The 15,605-nt window shown below is 42.3% G+C and overlaps 1 protein-coding gene across 3 annotated transcripts; it reads right to left on the bottom strand.

The window, feature by feature from the left end:
* Positions 1-249: 249 nt before the first annotated feature.
* On the bottom strand, positions 250-12,611 carry LOC140716945 (uncharacterized). Of its 3 annotated transcripts, none has more exons than XM_073030100.1 (4): positions 12,521-12,611; positions 8,039-8,103; positions 4,221-4,374; positions 250-1,352 (listed from the first exon to the last, which is right to left on the bottom strand). In XM_073030100.1, the coding sequence occupies exons 2-4, from the start codon at positions 8,079-8,081 to the stop codon at positions 860-862; spliced, it is 690 nt and encodes a 229-aa protein (XP_072886201.1). In that variant the 5' UTR covers positions 8,082-8,103; positions 12,521-12,611; the 3' UTR covers positions 250-859. The 3 variants fall into 3 exon arrangements, with proteins under 3 accessions (XP_072886201.1, XP_072886203.1, XP_072886202.1); XM_073030102.1 differs by lacking the exon at positions 12,521-12,611 and adding an exon at positions 11,210-11,223; XM_073030101.1 differs by lacking the exon at positions 12,521-12,611 and adding an exon at positions 11,028-11,102.
* Positions 12,612-15,605: the final 2,994 nt, after the last annotated feature.

Genomic DNA, 15,605 nt, shown 5'->3' on the forward strand with positions numbered 1-15,605 from the left:
CCTTTCCACAGATGCTGCCTGAACTGTTGAGTTCCTCTAGCGTTTTGTGTGTGTTACTTTGGATTTGCAGCACCTGCAGAATCTCTAGTGTAAAGGAAGGTTCTCCCCTCATGCCGGTTCACCTACAGAGGGTGTGGTTGAGAACACATGATGTTAGCAATGTGGACTCACCCAACCAGAATAAGAAATGCCAGACAAGTGGATATCAAAAACCACATATTTTCAATAAATTACCAAGAATAAAACAAATTGGTGATTCCATATTTATTAAGGAAGAAACTAAAACAATAAAAAAATCAGTTTAATCTATCCACACAGGGATGTTATTCGTGTGAAATGATCCCTTTATATATTTTTAAAAGTTAAATTCTTAGTCAATAAGGCACAAGGTTATTAAGACAAAACAAATTATTCAAAAAATTAAAATTCAAGTCATTTTGTAAAGACTGCAAAGGAGCAACTTGTTACTAAACAACAGCTTCCTCACCCAACTGTATCCTCCAGAAGATGTTATCTGGTTTTGCTTGGTACAACCCTGGCACTGTGACTCCCTCCATAAATTCCAGTTTGCATCAATGGGCTAAATACCAAGACTGGACAAGTGAATCACTGAGCAACAACAACATGAATTTAGCAATCACTGTGAGGAATTTCCCAGAAGAGTTGTCAAGAATGTACATCGGGAAATATTGGTTTAAATATACTTTAGTACATGCCAATATTTGCTACCACACTAAAATGTGCTCATATAAATTGTAAATATCTATATGGAATGGGGCTGGATAATATGTCTTACATATTATGATTGGTTTAATGTTTAATTTGTATTTGCTGTTCCTAATTAACCTCATCAGAATCATTAAGCATTATCAGTTGGTGCCTCTTTCCATTTTGCAACAAGGTCGTCAAATGCCTTCAGTCTCTCCTTGGTTTCATGAATGAAGGGTGAAAGGTATTGCTTCATCTCCGCAATGCGGACACTGAACTTTTCACGCAGTGGCTCAGTGTAAAGGGTGACTCTTCTGTGCCATTCATCCACTTGTTGGGTGGTGCCCTCAAGTGTCTGATTGAATTGGCTCGTTATGAGGCTTAGGTTTTGGCGGTATTGTTGAATGTCATTGTGGATCGACTCTAATTTCTCATGGATCGTGTTGTATGTTTCATTGCCAATGACCTCCTGGACCTGAGAACCAGCAGCATACAGCTTGTCTTGGAGCAGCTTACCCTGCTCCATAATATGTTGAGTGATAGGGATTCCTTTCCACTCGAGCTCCTTTGACAAGTTGTACAGATCCTTTATTGATGTTTCAAGTAGGGTATCAAAATGTTCTGTACTGTTTGATAGCTTTCCTCTGGAAGGGAGAAAAAATCATATAATGAAACTTACACATTTTACATTGATTCATATTAAAGCCTGCCAACAGTTTACTCACACAAGGGGTTCTGCAGATGCTGGGAAATCCAGAGCAACACATGCAAATTGCTGGAGGAACTCAGCAGATCTGGCAGCATCTTTGGAGATTGTGGAATGAGCTGCCAGTGGATGTGGTGTATGCAAGTTCAGATTCAACATTTAAGAGAAGTTTAGATAAGTACAATGATGGGAGGAGTATGGGGAGCAATGGTCTGGGTGCGGGCCAATGGGAGAAAATAGTTTGGTATGAACTAGATGGGCTGAAGGGCCTGTTTCTGTGCTATAGTGTTCTATGACTCTAACTCAGCAAGTCAGGCAACACTTATGGAGAGGATTAAAGAGTCGACATTTTGGGCCGAGACCCTTCATCATCTCTGGAAAGGATGAGGGAAGAAGGCAGAATAAGAAAATGAGGGAGAGGTAGGAGTACAAGCTGGCAGGTGATGGGTGAAGCCAGATGAGGGGGAAACTATGTGGGTGGGGGAGGGAAAGACAAAGTAAGAAGCTGGGAAGTGATAGGTTGGTGAGACAAATGGCTGAAGAAGGAATCTAGTAGGAGGGGACATTGGACCATGGGAGAAAGAGAAGGAGAAGGGGCACCAGAGGGAGGAGATGGGCTAGTATGGAGAAGAAAAGGGGTGAAAGGGGAAACAGTTTATTCAATACATTTGGTCTGTCGCTATGTTTATGAGCCTCTTTACCTCCACCTGCCACACACTATCCCTTTCGCAATAGAACGTAGAACAGTACAGCATGGCAAAAAGACGTTTGGCCCATGATGTCTGTGCCAAACATTATGTCAACTCTGTGGTTACTTGCCTTGTGAATCTCCTTTATATTTTCCCCTGTCATCTTAAAGCTAGGCCTTCTAGTACTTTATATTTCTATCCTGAATAAAAAGACTATCGCAAAAATAATTGATCACAGTACACCAAATGCAGCCTAAACAAAGTTTTATACAGCCACAAAACTTCCCAACTTTTATACTCAGTGCCCTGACTGATGAAGGCAAGCATGCCATAAGCCCCTTTTAACATACTTGCTACTTCCAGAGAGAACTTAAGACCATAAGACATAGGAACAGAATTAGGCCATTTGCCCCACCAGATCTGTTCTGTCATTCGATCATGGCTGATTTATTATCCCTCCAAACTCCATTCTTCAATCTTCTTCCCATAACCTTTGACACCTTGACTAAACAAAAACCTATCAACTTCTGCTTCAAATATACTCAATAACTTGGCCTCCACAGACATCTATGGCAATAAGTACAAGAGATTCACCACCATCTAGCTAAAGAAATTCCTTCTCATCTCTAAATGGACATCCCTCTATTCTGAGGTTGTGCCCTCTGATCCTGGACTCCCCCACCAGAGGAAACATCCTCTCCACATCCAGTCTATCAAGGCCTTTCAACATTCAATAGATTTCAGTGAGATACCCCCTCATTCTTCTAAACCAGTGAGCACAGGCCCAGAGCCATTATACATTGACCCAGAGCTATGGACTTGAACCCCAAGATCACTCTGTACATCAGTGTTCCCAAGGACCCTGCCATTTATTAGTAAACGCAGTAGGAAATCCAGCTCATAGAAATTTACACCATAAATCCATAAGATGTAGGAGGAGGATTAGGCCATTTGGCCCATCGAGTCTGCTCTGCTATTCCTTCATTATCCCTCATGACCCCATTCTTCTGCCTTCTCCCTGTAATCTCTGACACCCTGACTCATCAAGAAATTATTATATTTTCATCACTCCTGCAGGTTGAGGGTGTCAACTGAGGCTTTTGTCCCAAACACTGGAGCAAGAGTTGAACCTTTTCAGAGAATATTTGCTGGGTTTTGAGAACCTGAGTTAAAGGGAAAGGTTGAATAAGTTAGGACTTTTTTCCCTGGAGCGTACGAGAAAGGGTGGAGATTTGATAGAGGTTATGAAAGGTATAGATAGGGTAAATGCACACAGGCTTTTCCCCTCAGGTTGGATAAGACAAGAACTCGAGGTCATAAGCTCAGTAGCCACTTTATTAGGTACCTCCTATACCATCAGGCCCCTTGTATATATATCACCCTTCAACCTGATATCAATAAAGATTCAGAATCAAGTATGGATATTGTGAAATTTGTTGTTTTGCGCAGTGGTACAATACAAAGGCATACAATGACTATAAATTTCAAAATTAAATAAAAATAAATTTACAACAATAACATGCATATCTAAAGCTATCATAAGTTACAAATACATCACCATCTGTTTCAACAAAGAAATATTTATCAAAATTTCTTTTCTGAGATAGTGTATAGACAATAGAGTGATGGTAAAAGGATCTCACTGAAACCTATTGAATAGTGAAAGACCTAGATAGAGTGGATGTGGAGAGGATGTTTCCAATAGTGGGAGAGTCTAGGACCAGAGGGCACAGCCTCAGAATAGAAGGACGTTCCTTTAGAACAGAGATGAGGAGGATTTCTTTGGCTAGACGGTGGTGAATCTGTGGAATTCATTGCCACAGACAGTTGTGGCGGCCAAGTAAGTAGGCATATTTAAAACGGAGGTTGATCGGTTCTTGATTAGTTAGGGCATCAACAGTTACAGAGAGAAGAGAGAATGGGGTGAGAGGGAAAATACCTCACCCAAGTAGGAATGGCGACACAGACTTGATGGGCTGAATGGCTTAATTCAGCTCCTATGTCTGATGGTCTTGTGGTTTTATTTTAAGGTGCACCTTGTACAAGCTAAGGGAGATTGAAGTATCGTTTGAGCATTACTTATATAGTGGTTTAGTAATCAGTAGGCAAATACTTACACAGCTGTTTTGGCCAATTCAGACTGGGATAGGATTTCAACAGCAGCACTGGCAACCTCATGTCCTATTTTGAACAGGTCCCAAAGAGGCTGCTGCCAGCTTGTGGATTTGTTGGGCTTGGACTCTTCTACGGGAATGGCGGCACCCTGTAATCCTAGACAGGAACAGAGAAAAAGTGCTGGTAAGGAAATCCACGTGGCTCTTGGAAGGAGGCTGTGAAATGCAGTCACCCTTATGTGGTGCATGCTTTTCTCACTCTACCGCAGGTGCTGCTGCAGAGAAACAGCTTGATAGGTACAACCTTACATCTCCAAGGTGCAAAGGTCCAGACTGATGCTTTCTTGAAAATGTTTATTTAGAGATAGAGCACAGTAACAGGCCCTTCCGCCCAATGAGCCCACTCCACCCAATTACACCCAAGTGACCAATTAACCTACTAACCTGTACGCCTTTGGAATGTGCAAGAACCCAGAGGAACCCACACTTTAGTCTTTCAGAACAGCAAATCAAAATTCAAACTAAATTTATTATCAAACAACATATGTCACATATACAACCCTGAGATCTGTTTTCTTGCGGGCATACACAGTAAATCCAAGAAAGACAATAGAATCAATGAAAGACCACACCTAACAGGTTGCACAAACAACCAATATGCAAAAGACATCAAACTGTGCAAGTACAAATAATAATAATAAAAAGCAATAAATATCGAGAACATGAGATGAAGAGTCCTTGAAAGTGAATCCATAGACTGTGGGAACATTTCAATTATGGGGTGAGTGAAGTTATCCCCTCTGGTTCAGGAGCCTGATGGTCGAGGGGTATTAACTGTTTCTGAACCTGGTGGTTTGGTCCCTGAGGCACCTGTACCTCCTTCCTGATGGCAGCAGCAAGAAGAGAGCAAGGCCTGGATGGTGGGGGCCCCTGATGATGGATGCTGATTTCCTGCAACAGCTCTCCATGTAGATGTGTTCCATGGTGAGGAAGGCTTTACCCATAATGGACTAAGCCATATCCACTGTTTTTTGTAGGACTTTCCTTTCAAGGGCACTAGTGTTTTCATACCAAGCTGTGGCACAGTCAGTCAATATACTCTCCAACACACATCTGTAGAAGTTTGTCAATGTTTTAGATGTATTCCAAATCTTTGCAAACTTCTAAGGAAATAGAGGCACTTCTGTGCTTTCTTCATTATGACACTTACATACTGGACACAGGACAGGCCCTCTGAAATGATAACACCGAGGAATTTAAAGTTGCTGACCCTCTCCACCTCTGACTCCCCCGATGAGAATTGGCTCATGGACCTCTGGTTTCCTCCTCCTGAAGTCAATAATCAGCTCCTTGGTCTTGCTGACATTGAGTAAGAGGCTGTTCTATATGAATGAAATAAACTCAGAAGATCAGGTGGGTGTGAAAGACCCTTGGCACGGTTCTGTTGGAGGACAAGGAAGTTCTTCCTGCTTCTCTGCCAATCTCTGATCTCTCTGTCAGCAACAGAAGAGGAAGCTACCTGCTGTGACAGGGAACTTGTTGTGTGCAGAGCTGGATACCAGATTTTCTGCATAACTTGAGTAACTGGCCTTCTGTTTAATTGCAACACACAAAGTGCTGGAGAAATTAGTCCAGATGAGGGGTCTCAACCCGAAATGTCAACTATGCATTTCCCCTCCATAGATGCTGCCAAACCCACCGAGTATTTTGTGTGTTGCTCCAGATCCCAGTATCTGCTGTCCCTTGTGTTTTCACTTTAATTGGCTGCGATCTAAAAAATAATCCTGATAGCCATCTATCCGCTAAAAGAACTCGACAGGTTGAGCAGCATTGGTTGTGGAAGGAAATTTTCAGTTCAGCCCAAAACATCAACAATTTCTTTCTTCCCACAAAAGCTACTCAACCTGTTGAGTTCCTCCAGTGCTTTGTGAGCTGCTCTGGATTCCATCTTTTGTGGCTTCATTTTAACTGGCTGTGTAGAACTTTGGGGTGGCTTGAGGGGACGGGAAGATGTGAAAGAACTCTAAGTATTTCTTTCTTACTGGCTGAGTGTCTGAAGTTTATACAATGTTCTCAGTTGAGACCAATGGACATGTCTGTGAGTGAGGCCATGGGACAGCAGTACCTCAAGAATATTAAACTCCCACCACCCTTGTATCAGTTTTGCTCCAAATATAATTTCCTCAGTTTCAATCCCTGATTTACAGATTCAATAAAGATGTATTTATAAACAAATTTGGCAAGCATTTTAATGCAACCAGTATACCCTCAGTGGCCATTTTATTGGGCACCTCCTGTATCTAACAAAGTGGCCACTGAGTGTAAGTTCATGGTGTTCTGCTGCTTTAACCCATCCGCTTCAAGATTTGACATTTTTTTGCATTCAGAGATGCTCTTCTGCACACCACTGTTGTACCATGTGGTTATTTGAGTTACTGTCACCCTCCTGTCAGCTTGAACCAGTCTGGCCATTCTCCTCTGACCTCGCTCAATCACAAGGTGTTTTTGCCCACAGAACTGCTGCACATTGGATTTTTTTTTTTTTGTTTTTCACACCAGAGACTGCTGTGTGTGAAAATCCCAGGAGATCAGCAGTTTCTGAGATACTCAAACCACCCCGTCTGGCACCAATGATCATTCCACTGTCAAAGTGATTTAGATCACATTTCTTCCCCATTCTGATGTTTGGTCTGAATGACAACTGAGTCTCTTGACCATGATTGCATTCCTTTATGTGTCGAGTTGCTTCCACATGATTGGCTGATTAGATATTTCCATTAATGAGCAAGTGTACAGGTGTACCTAATAAAGTGGCCACTGAATGCACTGTATGCACACCAATGTCCTTGAAAATGCAATTTAAAAATTGAATGAAAAGTCAAACAAGCCAAGTTTGATTCCAAGCATAAATTTCTAAAAGCAAAATGTTGTAAGATAGTGGTTGAAGGGGGAATGTTGGCTGGGATTCTGGATGAACATCCAACCTCCACTGACCTGGAACAAACAGCCAGGCCAACAGTGTCACTTCTCATCAAGCGGGAAGAGATGAGACAGTCATTCAAACAAGCCACACACTTTCCCTTATATTTGTGCCGAATAATAATTCTATTGATTTTTATTTAAAAGTAGTCTTAGATAAAAGAGAACGAAAGCCCTGTACGTCCAAGATGTACATTAATTTTTAACTGTCTTAGAATTAACCATAATTTGACAAAAGTAAAAGATCTGTGAACCATTTTTTTTCAGTATTTTCCAATATCAATCAAATCCCTGCTAGGTCAACCATCTATGGATGAGCAAAAGACCATCCCTTGTCTATTGTGCTACATAGAACAGAGAACAATGCAACTCAGAACAAGCCCTTCAGCCCACAAAGTTCTGCTGTCACTTTAACCTATTCCAAGATCAATCTAACCCTTCTCTCCTACCTAGCCCTCTATTTTTCTTTCAGCCATGTGCCTATCTATGAGTTTCTTCAAAGTCCCAAATGTATCTGCCTCTACCACCACCCGAGCAGCACAAAATGCTGGAGGAACTCAGCAGGTCAGGCAGCATCTATGGAGGGGTAAAACAGTCGTTGTTTCAGGCCAAGACCCTTCATTGGGACTTGTTTATTCCCTTCCATTGATGCTGAGTTTCACAAGCATTTTGTGTTAGCATTCTCAGACTTGGCAATATTTCCAGTATTAACTGCTACCTGTAACAACACATCCCATAAAGTGAACATCAATCAGAATGATGAATTCATGTGAGCTTTGCTTTTATGGTATATAGTTTTAATTGTTATATTGCTGTTAGTTTGAAAAGTTTGTGATCTGTACCTTTAACCAGCAGAAGTACCAAAGCAACAGCAAATATCTTCATGGCGGCGTTAGGTCCTTAACCTCTGCAGAATCAAACAGACAGAAACATTATAGGTAGAGTTAAATAAGCAAACAAAAAGGATGTAGAACTGAATCTTAATAACATTTATTGTCAGAGACATACACAGATACGAAGATGACATGCTTCCAGGTCTTAGGGAGCTTTGTTTTCTGCTCCTTGCCTCCCTAGCCCTCTTTACCAAATAATACTTTTTTAACAATTTATTCACCAGTCAGCTTTTAATTCTTCGTTTATTTATTTTTCATTGAGTCAAACCTGTAAAACTTCCTCGTTCCTTCCCCTTTCTTACTACCAGTCTGGTGCAATCTAACACCGAGACAATAACTTTTGTCACATAAACCTTTTCAACTCTCTGCCATTAAACCATAAGACCATAAGATACAGAAGCAGAAGTAGGCCATTCAGCCATTCAATCATGGGCTGATCCACTTCATCGAGTCATCCCCACTCCCCTGCCTTCTCCCCATACCCTTTGATGCCCTGGCTAATTAAGAACCTATCTATCTCTGCTTTAAATGCACCCAGTGACTTGGCCTCCACAGCTGCTCATGGCAACAAATTCCACAGATTTACCACCCTCTGACTAAAGTAATTTCTCCACATCTCTGTTCTAAATGGACATCCTTCAATCCTGAAGTCGTGCCCTCTTGTCCTGGACTCCCCTACCATGGGAAATATCTAATCTGTTCAGGACTTTTAACATTTGAAATGTTTCTATGAGATCCCCCCTCATTCTCCTGAACTCCAGGGAATACAGCCCAAGAGCTGCCAGACGTTCTTCATACGGTAACCCTTTCATTCCTGAAATCATTCTTGTGAATCTTCTCTGAACCCTCTCCAATGTCAGTATATGCTTTCAAAAATAAGGAGCCCAAAACTGCACACAATACTCCAAATATGGTCTCACGAGTGCCTTATAGAGCCTCAACATCACATCCCTGCTCTTATATTCTATACCTCTAGAAATGAATGCCAACATTGCATTTGCCTTCTTTACCACCGACTCAACCTGGAGGTTAACCTTTATGGTATCCTGCACAAGGACTCCCAAGTCCCTTTGCATCTCTGCATTTTGAATTCTCTCTTCACCTAAATAATAGTCTGCCCATTTATTTCTTCCACCAAAGTGCATGACCACACACTTTCCAACATTGTATTTCATTTGCCACTTCTTTGCCCATTCCCCTAAACTATCTAAGTCTCTCTGTTTCCTCAACACTACCCACTTCTCCACCTATCTTTGTATCATTAGCACATTTAGCCACAAATCCATTAATCCCATCGTCCAAATCATTGACATACATCGTAAAAAGCAGCGATCCCAACACCAACACCTGTGGAACTCCACCGGTAACCGGCAGCCAGCCAGAATAGGATCCCTTTATTCCCACTCTCTGTTTTCTGCCGATCAGCCAATACTCCACCCATGCTAGTAACTTCCCTATCATTCCATGGGCTCTTATCTTATTAAGCAGCCTCATGTGCGGCACCTTGTCAAAGGCCTTCTGAACATCCAAGTACACCACATCTACTGCATCTCCTTTGTCTACCCTGCTTGTAATTTCCTCAAAAAATTGCAGTAGGTTTGTCAGGCAGGATTTTCCTTTCAGGAAACCATGCTGGTTTTGGCCTATCTTGTCATGTGCCTCCAGGTATTCCATAATCTCATCCCTAACAATCGATTCCAATAACTTCCCAACCACTGATGTCAGGCTAACGGGTCTATAGTTTCCAATTGCTCCTTGGACTCGAATTCAAAGAAGAAATATTTAGAGAGAATATTAGTACATGGTAATTGACTTTAATTCTCTTCTGGGATCCTTTTGTAATGTTACAGGTCAGCTACAGTCTTCATTGTATAATAGTCTAGTATGAAGGGACCACTGCAGAGGGTTGTAAACTCAGCCAGCTCCATCATGGGCACTGGCCTCCCCAACATCAAGGACACATTCAAAAGATGATGTCTCAAAAAGGCAGCATCCACCATTAAGGATCCCCACTAACCAGGACATGCCCTCTTCTCATTACCACCATCAGAGAGGAGCTACAGGAGCCTGAAGGCACACACACTGTTTTAGGCATAGCTTCTTCCCCTCTGCCATCAGATTTCTGAATGGACAATGAACCCATATACACCACCTCACTATTTATGCTTTCTTTTTGCACTATTTATTTAATTTTATTTTATATATATATATTTGTATTGTGATTTATAGAGTTTTTAATGTATTACACTGTACTGCTGCTGCAAAACAACAAAGATCACGACAAATGTTAGTGATAATAATGCTGACTCTGATTCTGATTCATTTGGGATTTTGGGTAAACATCATTGGCCAATTGATGAGGTGAACGTCACACACTCGCTTGCTGGTTGAAACAAATGCCTCTTCAGCCTGCAACTGTGTCAGCAATCAGACCACCATTGGAAGTGCTTTTGCCAGAAGTGGAAATCCTGCAATTGTGCAGCACACACTCAAAATACTGGAGGAACCCTGCAGGTCAGGCAGTGTGCATAGAGAGGAATAAACAGTCGACTTTTGAGCCAAGACCAGGTAGTAGAAGAAGGCAGAGTCATGAGAGAGGTGAGAGGCAGCTAGAAGAGGAGGCAGAGTGAAAGTGGGAAGGGAGAGAGAGGGAATTACCGGAAGTTGGAGAATTTGATGTTCATACCGAGGGGCTGGAGACTACCCAGATGGTAGTACCTATTCTACTACCCATAGTGCTTTCCCCTTACATTACTTCTTCACCTCTCCTGCCTATCCCCTCCCCCACCCCTTAATATTTCCACTGATTGGTTTCTCACCTGCACCTTCCACCCTCCCCCCACCTTCTTTATAGGGCCCCTGCCCCCTCCTTCTTCAGTCCTGACGAAGGGTCTCGGCCCAAAACGTTGACTGCTCATTTCAACGGATGCTGCCCGACCTGCTGAGTTCATCCAGCTTTTGTACGTGTTGATTTGACCACAGCATCTGCAGTGTACTTTGGGTTTCCTCCTGGTACTCCGGTTTTCTCTCGCAGTCCAAAGACATATGGATTAGTATATTAATTGTTTACATGGGTCTAATTGGGTGGCACAGGCTTGTTTGGCCTGAAGCATCAGTTACCATGTTGTATCTCTAAATAAAATAAAATATAAAATATTATAATAAATATTATAAAATAAATGCAGATCTTACAGCATTGAAATAAAAAGACACAAAGATCAGATCATGGCTGGAACATCAAGTAGTTTCTGGGTCTAGGTAAAGAGGAGTTTCTTCTCCCTGAGGGGTGTAAATGCTTTAACTTCCCTCCAGTGAGCTGTGGAGTTTGGGTCAATGCTGAAATGCAGTAGACTGGAGCTGAAGCCAGTGATCAGTTCTGTTGTGCTCTTAATGATAGTTCCTCCTTTATTCCTATAAGCCTCACAACAGAAGCAACCAGTCCCATTCTGGGCCATTTCTGTACCCTGAGCTTTCCAGGCTGATGTGGCCACAGAAGTAATGACATTAGGGTTTAATTAGATTAACGTGGTCTGCCAGCTGCTCGCTTCGTTCAATCTCCTCCACACTTGACTCAGCATTACACTGAAGACCTGGACAGAGAAAAGGCTCCCAGACCTCCCAGTTTTGAAGAACCCAATATCTGGCTGCAATAAAGTGCATAGACCCTGAAGTTAATCGGATGATTAATTGGAACAATTGAAGGTTAATTCAGTAAATGACATAAGAGCCAAATCTCTCAAACATTAAAAGTGCCTGATGAAGAAAACTTAAAATCACGTCCAATCAATACTTGCACTGTTCAAAATGCAGAAACCCAAACCAATTTGTCTTATATTTGACACTTCTGGTACGTCACCTAATATTCTGGAAAATTCCTACAGATATACTGTGGAGAACATTCTGACTGGCTGCATCACTGTCTGGTCTGGAGGGGCCACCGAACAGGAGCAGAAAAAGCTGCAGAGAGTTGTAAACTCAGCTAGCTCCATCATGGGCACTAGACTCCCCATCATCGAGGACATCTTCCTTCAAATGGTGATGCCTCAAAAAAGTGGTATTCATCTTTAAGGATTCCCACCAGCCAGGACATACCCTCTTCTCATTACTATCATCAGGGAGGAGGTACAGGAGCCTGAAGACACACACTCAGCATTTTAGGAACAGCTTCCCTTCAGCCATCAGATTTCTGAATGGACAATGAACCCATGAGCACTACCTCACTATTTTCTGGCTTTTTTTTTGCACTACTTATTTAAATTAATTTTTTTACTTAGATTTCTCATTGTAATTTATAGTACTTTTATGTACTGCTGCTGCAAAACAAGTTTCATGACATTCTGTATATCACAGAACTCCTACTAAGTTAAATGTTCCTACTTTACCAATGCTCATACAGTACAGACCAAAGCAGAAAAGTGGAGCATCCCTTACCTGACCGATGTTGGATCTGCTGTGTGAGGCTCTGACTTCTAATGTTTATTAGCTTGATGTTATCTCTCACATCTGATAAGGAATGGCTAACCAGTTCCAATTCCATCTTTTCTTACTTGTGTCAGCATTGAGTCAAGGATAAGAATTTTTGATCTTTCAGTGTTTGTGTCCGGCAAACATTAACAAAGCGAGTAGCTGTCAGACCACATTAATCTAATTAAACCCTAACACTGTTACCTCTGAGGCCAACGGTGGCCACATCATTCTGTGAAAGCTCAGGGTACAGAAACCGCCCAGGGTTGGACTGATTGCTTCTGAAAACTGATTGTGCTCCTCCTGCACTCTCCTCGGCACTCCTGTCAGATTCCTAAACTGATTCTGATTCTGAAATATATAAAATACAATTTTAATTTGTACTACCCAGTAGGAAACTAACAGTTTTGGATTGAATTTCCCACCTGATTTCACAGTTCATTGATTTAGAACATTGAAGAGTACAGCACTGTACTGGTCCTTCAGCCCACAATGTTGTTCCACCCTATACAAACCAATAACCAACAAAACAATCTAACCCTTCCATCCCACACAGCCCATAACCCTCCATTTTCCTTACACCCGTATGCTTATCTCCCTAAATATCCCTAATGTATCAGACTCTACCACCAGCCCCAACAGTATATTCCAAGCACCCATCACTCCCACTCACAATCCTTCCAGTCATCCCCACTCCCCTGCCTTCTCTCCATACTCTTTGATGCCCTGAATAATCAAGAACCCATCTATCTCTGCCTTAAATGCATGACAACAAATTCTCAAGATTTACCACCCTCTGACTAAAGTAATTTCTCCACATCTCTGTTCTAAATGAATGTCCTTCAATCCTGAAGTCGTGGCCTCTTGTCCTGGACTCCCCTACCATTTCCAGATATGACATGCTCTCTAATCCAGGCAGCATCCTGGTAAATCTCCTCTACACCCTCTCCGAAGCTTCCATCCACCTCTATCAAGTCATCTCTTACCCTGCTTCACTCCAAAGAGGAAAGCCTAGCTCGCCCACAAGACATGCTCTCTAAACCAGGCAGCATCCTGGTAAATCTCCTCTACACCCTCTCCGAAGCTTCCATCCACCTCTATCAAGTCATCTCTTACCCTGCTTCACTCCAAAGAGGAAAGCCTAGCTCGCCCACAAGACATGCTCTCTAAACCAGGCAGCATCCTGGTAAATCTCCTCTACACCCTCTCCGAAGCTTCCATCCACCTCTATCAAGTCATCTCTTACCCTGCTTCACTCCAAAGAGGAAAGCCTAGCTCGCCCACAAGACATGCTCTCTAAACCAGGCAGCATCCTGGTAAATCTCCTCTACACCCACTCTAAATTTTCCACATCCTTCCTATAATGAGGTGACTACAATATTCCAAGTGTGATCTAACCAGAGTTTTAGAGAGCTGCAATATTACCTGCAGCATCACCAACATTAATGATAATAATGATGCTAATAACAATAATAAATAAGAATAAAATAAATGCCTTTAGAACTGTTCAGGCAACACATAAGCAGATGCAATTACATCATTAGGTTGCAACTCCAGTGGAATCAGAATCACAATCAGAATGAGGTTTAATACCATTGGCTTATGTCATGAAACTAGTTGTTTTGCAACAGCAGTACAGTGCAACACATTAAAAATAATATAATTAAATAAGTAGTGCAAAAAAAGAGCCAAAAAATATTGAGGTAGTATTCATGGGTTCATGGACTGTTCAGAAATCTGATGGCAGAGGTAAAGAAGCTGTTCCTAAAATATTGAGTGTGTGTCCTCAGGCTCCTGTACCTCCTCCCTGATGGTAATAATGAGAAGTGGGCATGTCCTGGGTGGTGACCATCCTTAATGATGGATGCTGCCTTCTTGAAGCATCACCTATTGTAAATAGAAACATAGAAATGTAGAAAATAGGTGCAGGAGTAGGCCATTTGGCCCTTCGAGCCTGCACCGCCATTCAGTATGATCATGGCTGATCATCCAACTCAGAACCCTGTACCTGCTTTCTCTCCATACCCCCTGATCCCTTTAGCCACAAGGGCCATATCTAACTTCCTCTTAAATATAGCCAATGAACCGACCTCAACTGTTTCCTGTGGCAGAGAATTACACAGATTCACCACTCTCTGTGTGAAGAAGTTTTTCCTCATCTCGGTCCTAAAAGGCTTCCCCTTTATCCTTAAACTGTGACCCCTCGTTCCGGACTCCCCCAACATCGGAAATGATCTTCCTGCATCTAGCCTGTCCAATCCCTTTAGAATTTTATACGTTTCAATAAGATCCCCCCCTCAATCTTCTAAATTCCAGTGAGTATAAGCCTAGTCGATCCAGTCTTTCTTCATATGAAAGTCCTGCCATCCCAGGAATCAATCTGGTGAACCTTCTCTGTACTCCCTCTACGGCAAGAATGTCTTTCCTCAGATTGGGGGACCAAAACTGCACACAATATTCTAGGTGCGGTCTCACCAAGGCCTTATACAACTGCAGTAGAACCTCCCTGCTCCTGTACTCAAATCCTTTTGCTATAAATGCCAACATACCATTTGCCTTTTTCACCACCTGCTGTACCTGCATGCCCACCTTCAATGACTGGTGTACAATGAAACCCAGGTCTCGTTGCACCTCCCCTTTTCCTAATCGGCCACCATTCAGATAATAATCTGTTTCCCTGTTCTTGCAACCAAAGTGGATAACCTCACATTTATCCACATTAAATTGCATCTGCCATGAATTTGCCCACTCACCTAACCTATCCAATTCACCCTGCATCCTCTTAGCATCCTCCTCACAGCTAACACCGCCGCCCAGCTTTGTGTCATCCGCAAACTTGGAGATGCTGCATTTAATTCCCTCGTCTAAATCATTAATATATATTGTGAACAACTGGGGTCCCAGCACTGAGCCTTGCGGTACCCCACTAGTCACTGCCTGCCATTCTGAAAAGGTCCCGTTTACTCCCACTCTTTGCTTCCTGTCTGCCAACCAATTCTCTATCCACATCAATACCATACCCCCAATACCGTGTGCTTTGTTGCACACTAAT

This window comes from Hemitrygon akajei, chromosome 26 (genome assembly GCF_048418815.1).
Source record: "Hemitrygon akajei chromosome 26, sHemAka1.3, whole genome shotgun sequence".
NCBI classification, from domain to species: Eukaryota; Metazoa; Chordata; class Chondrichthyes; order Myliobatiformes; family Dasyatidae; genus Hemitrygon; species Hemitrygon akajei.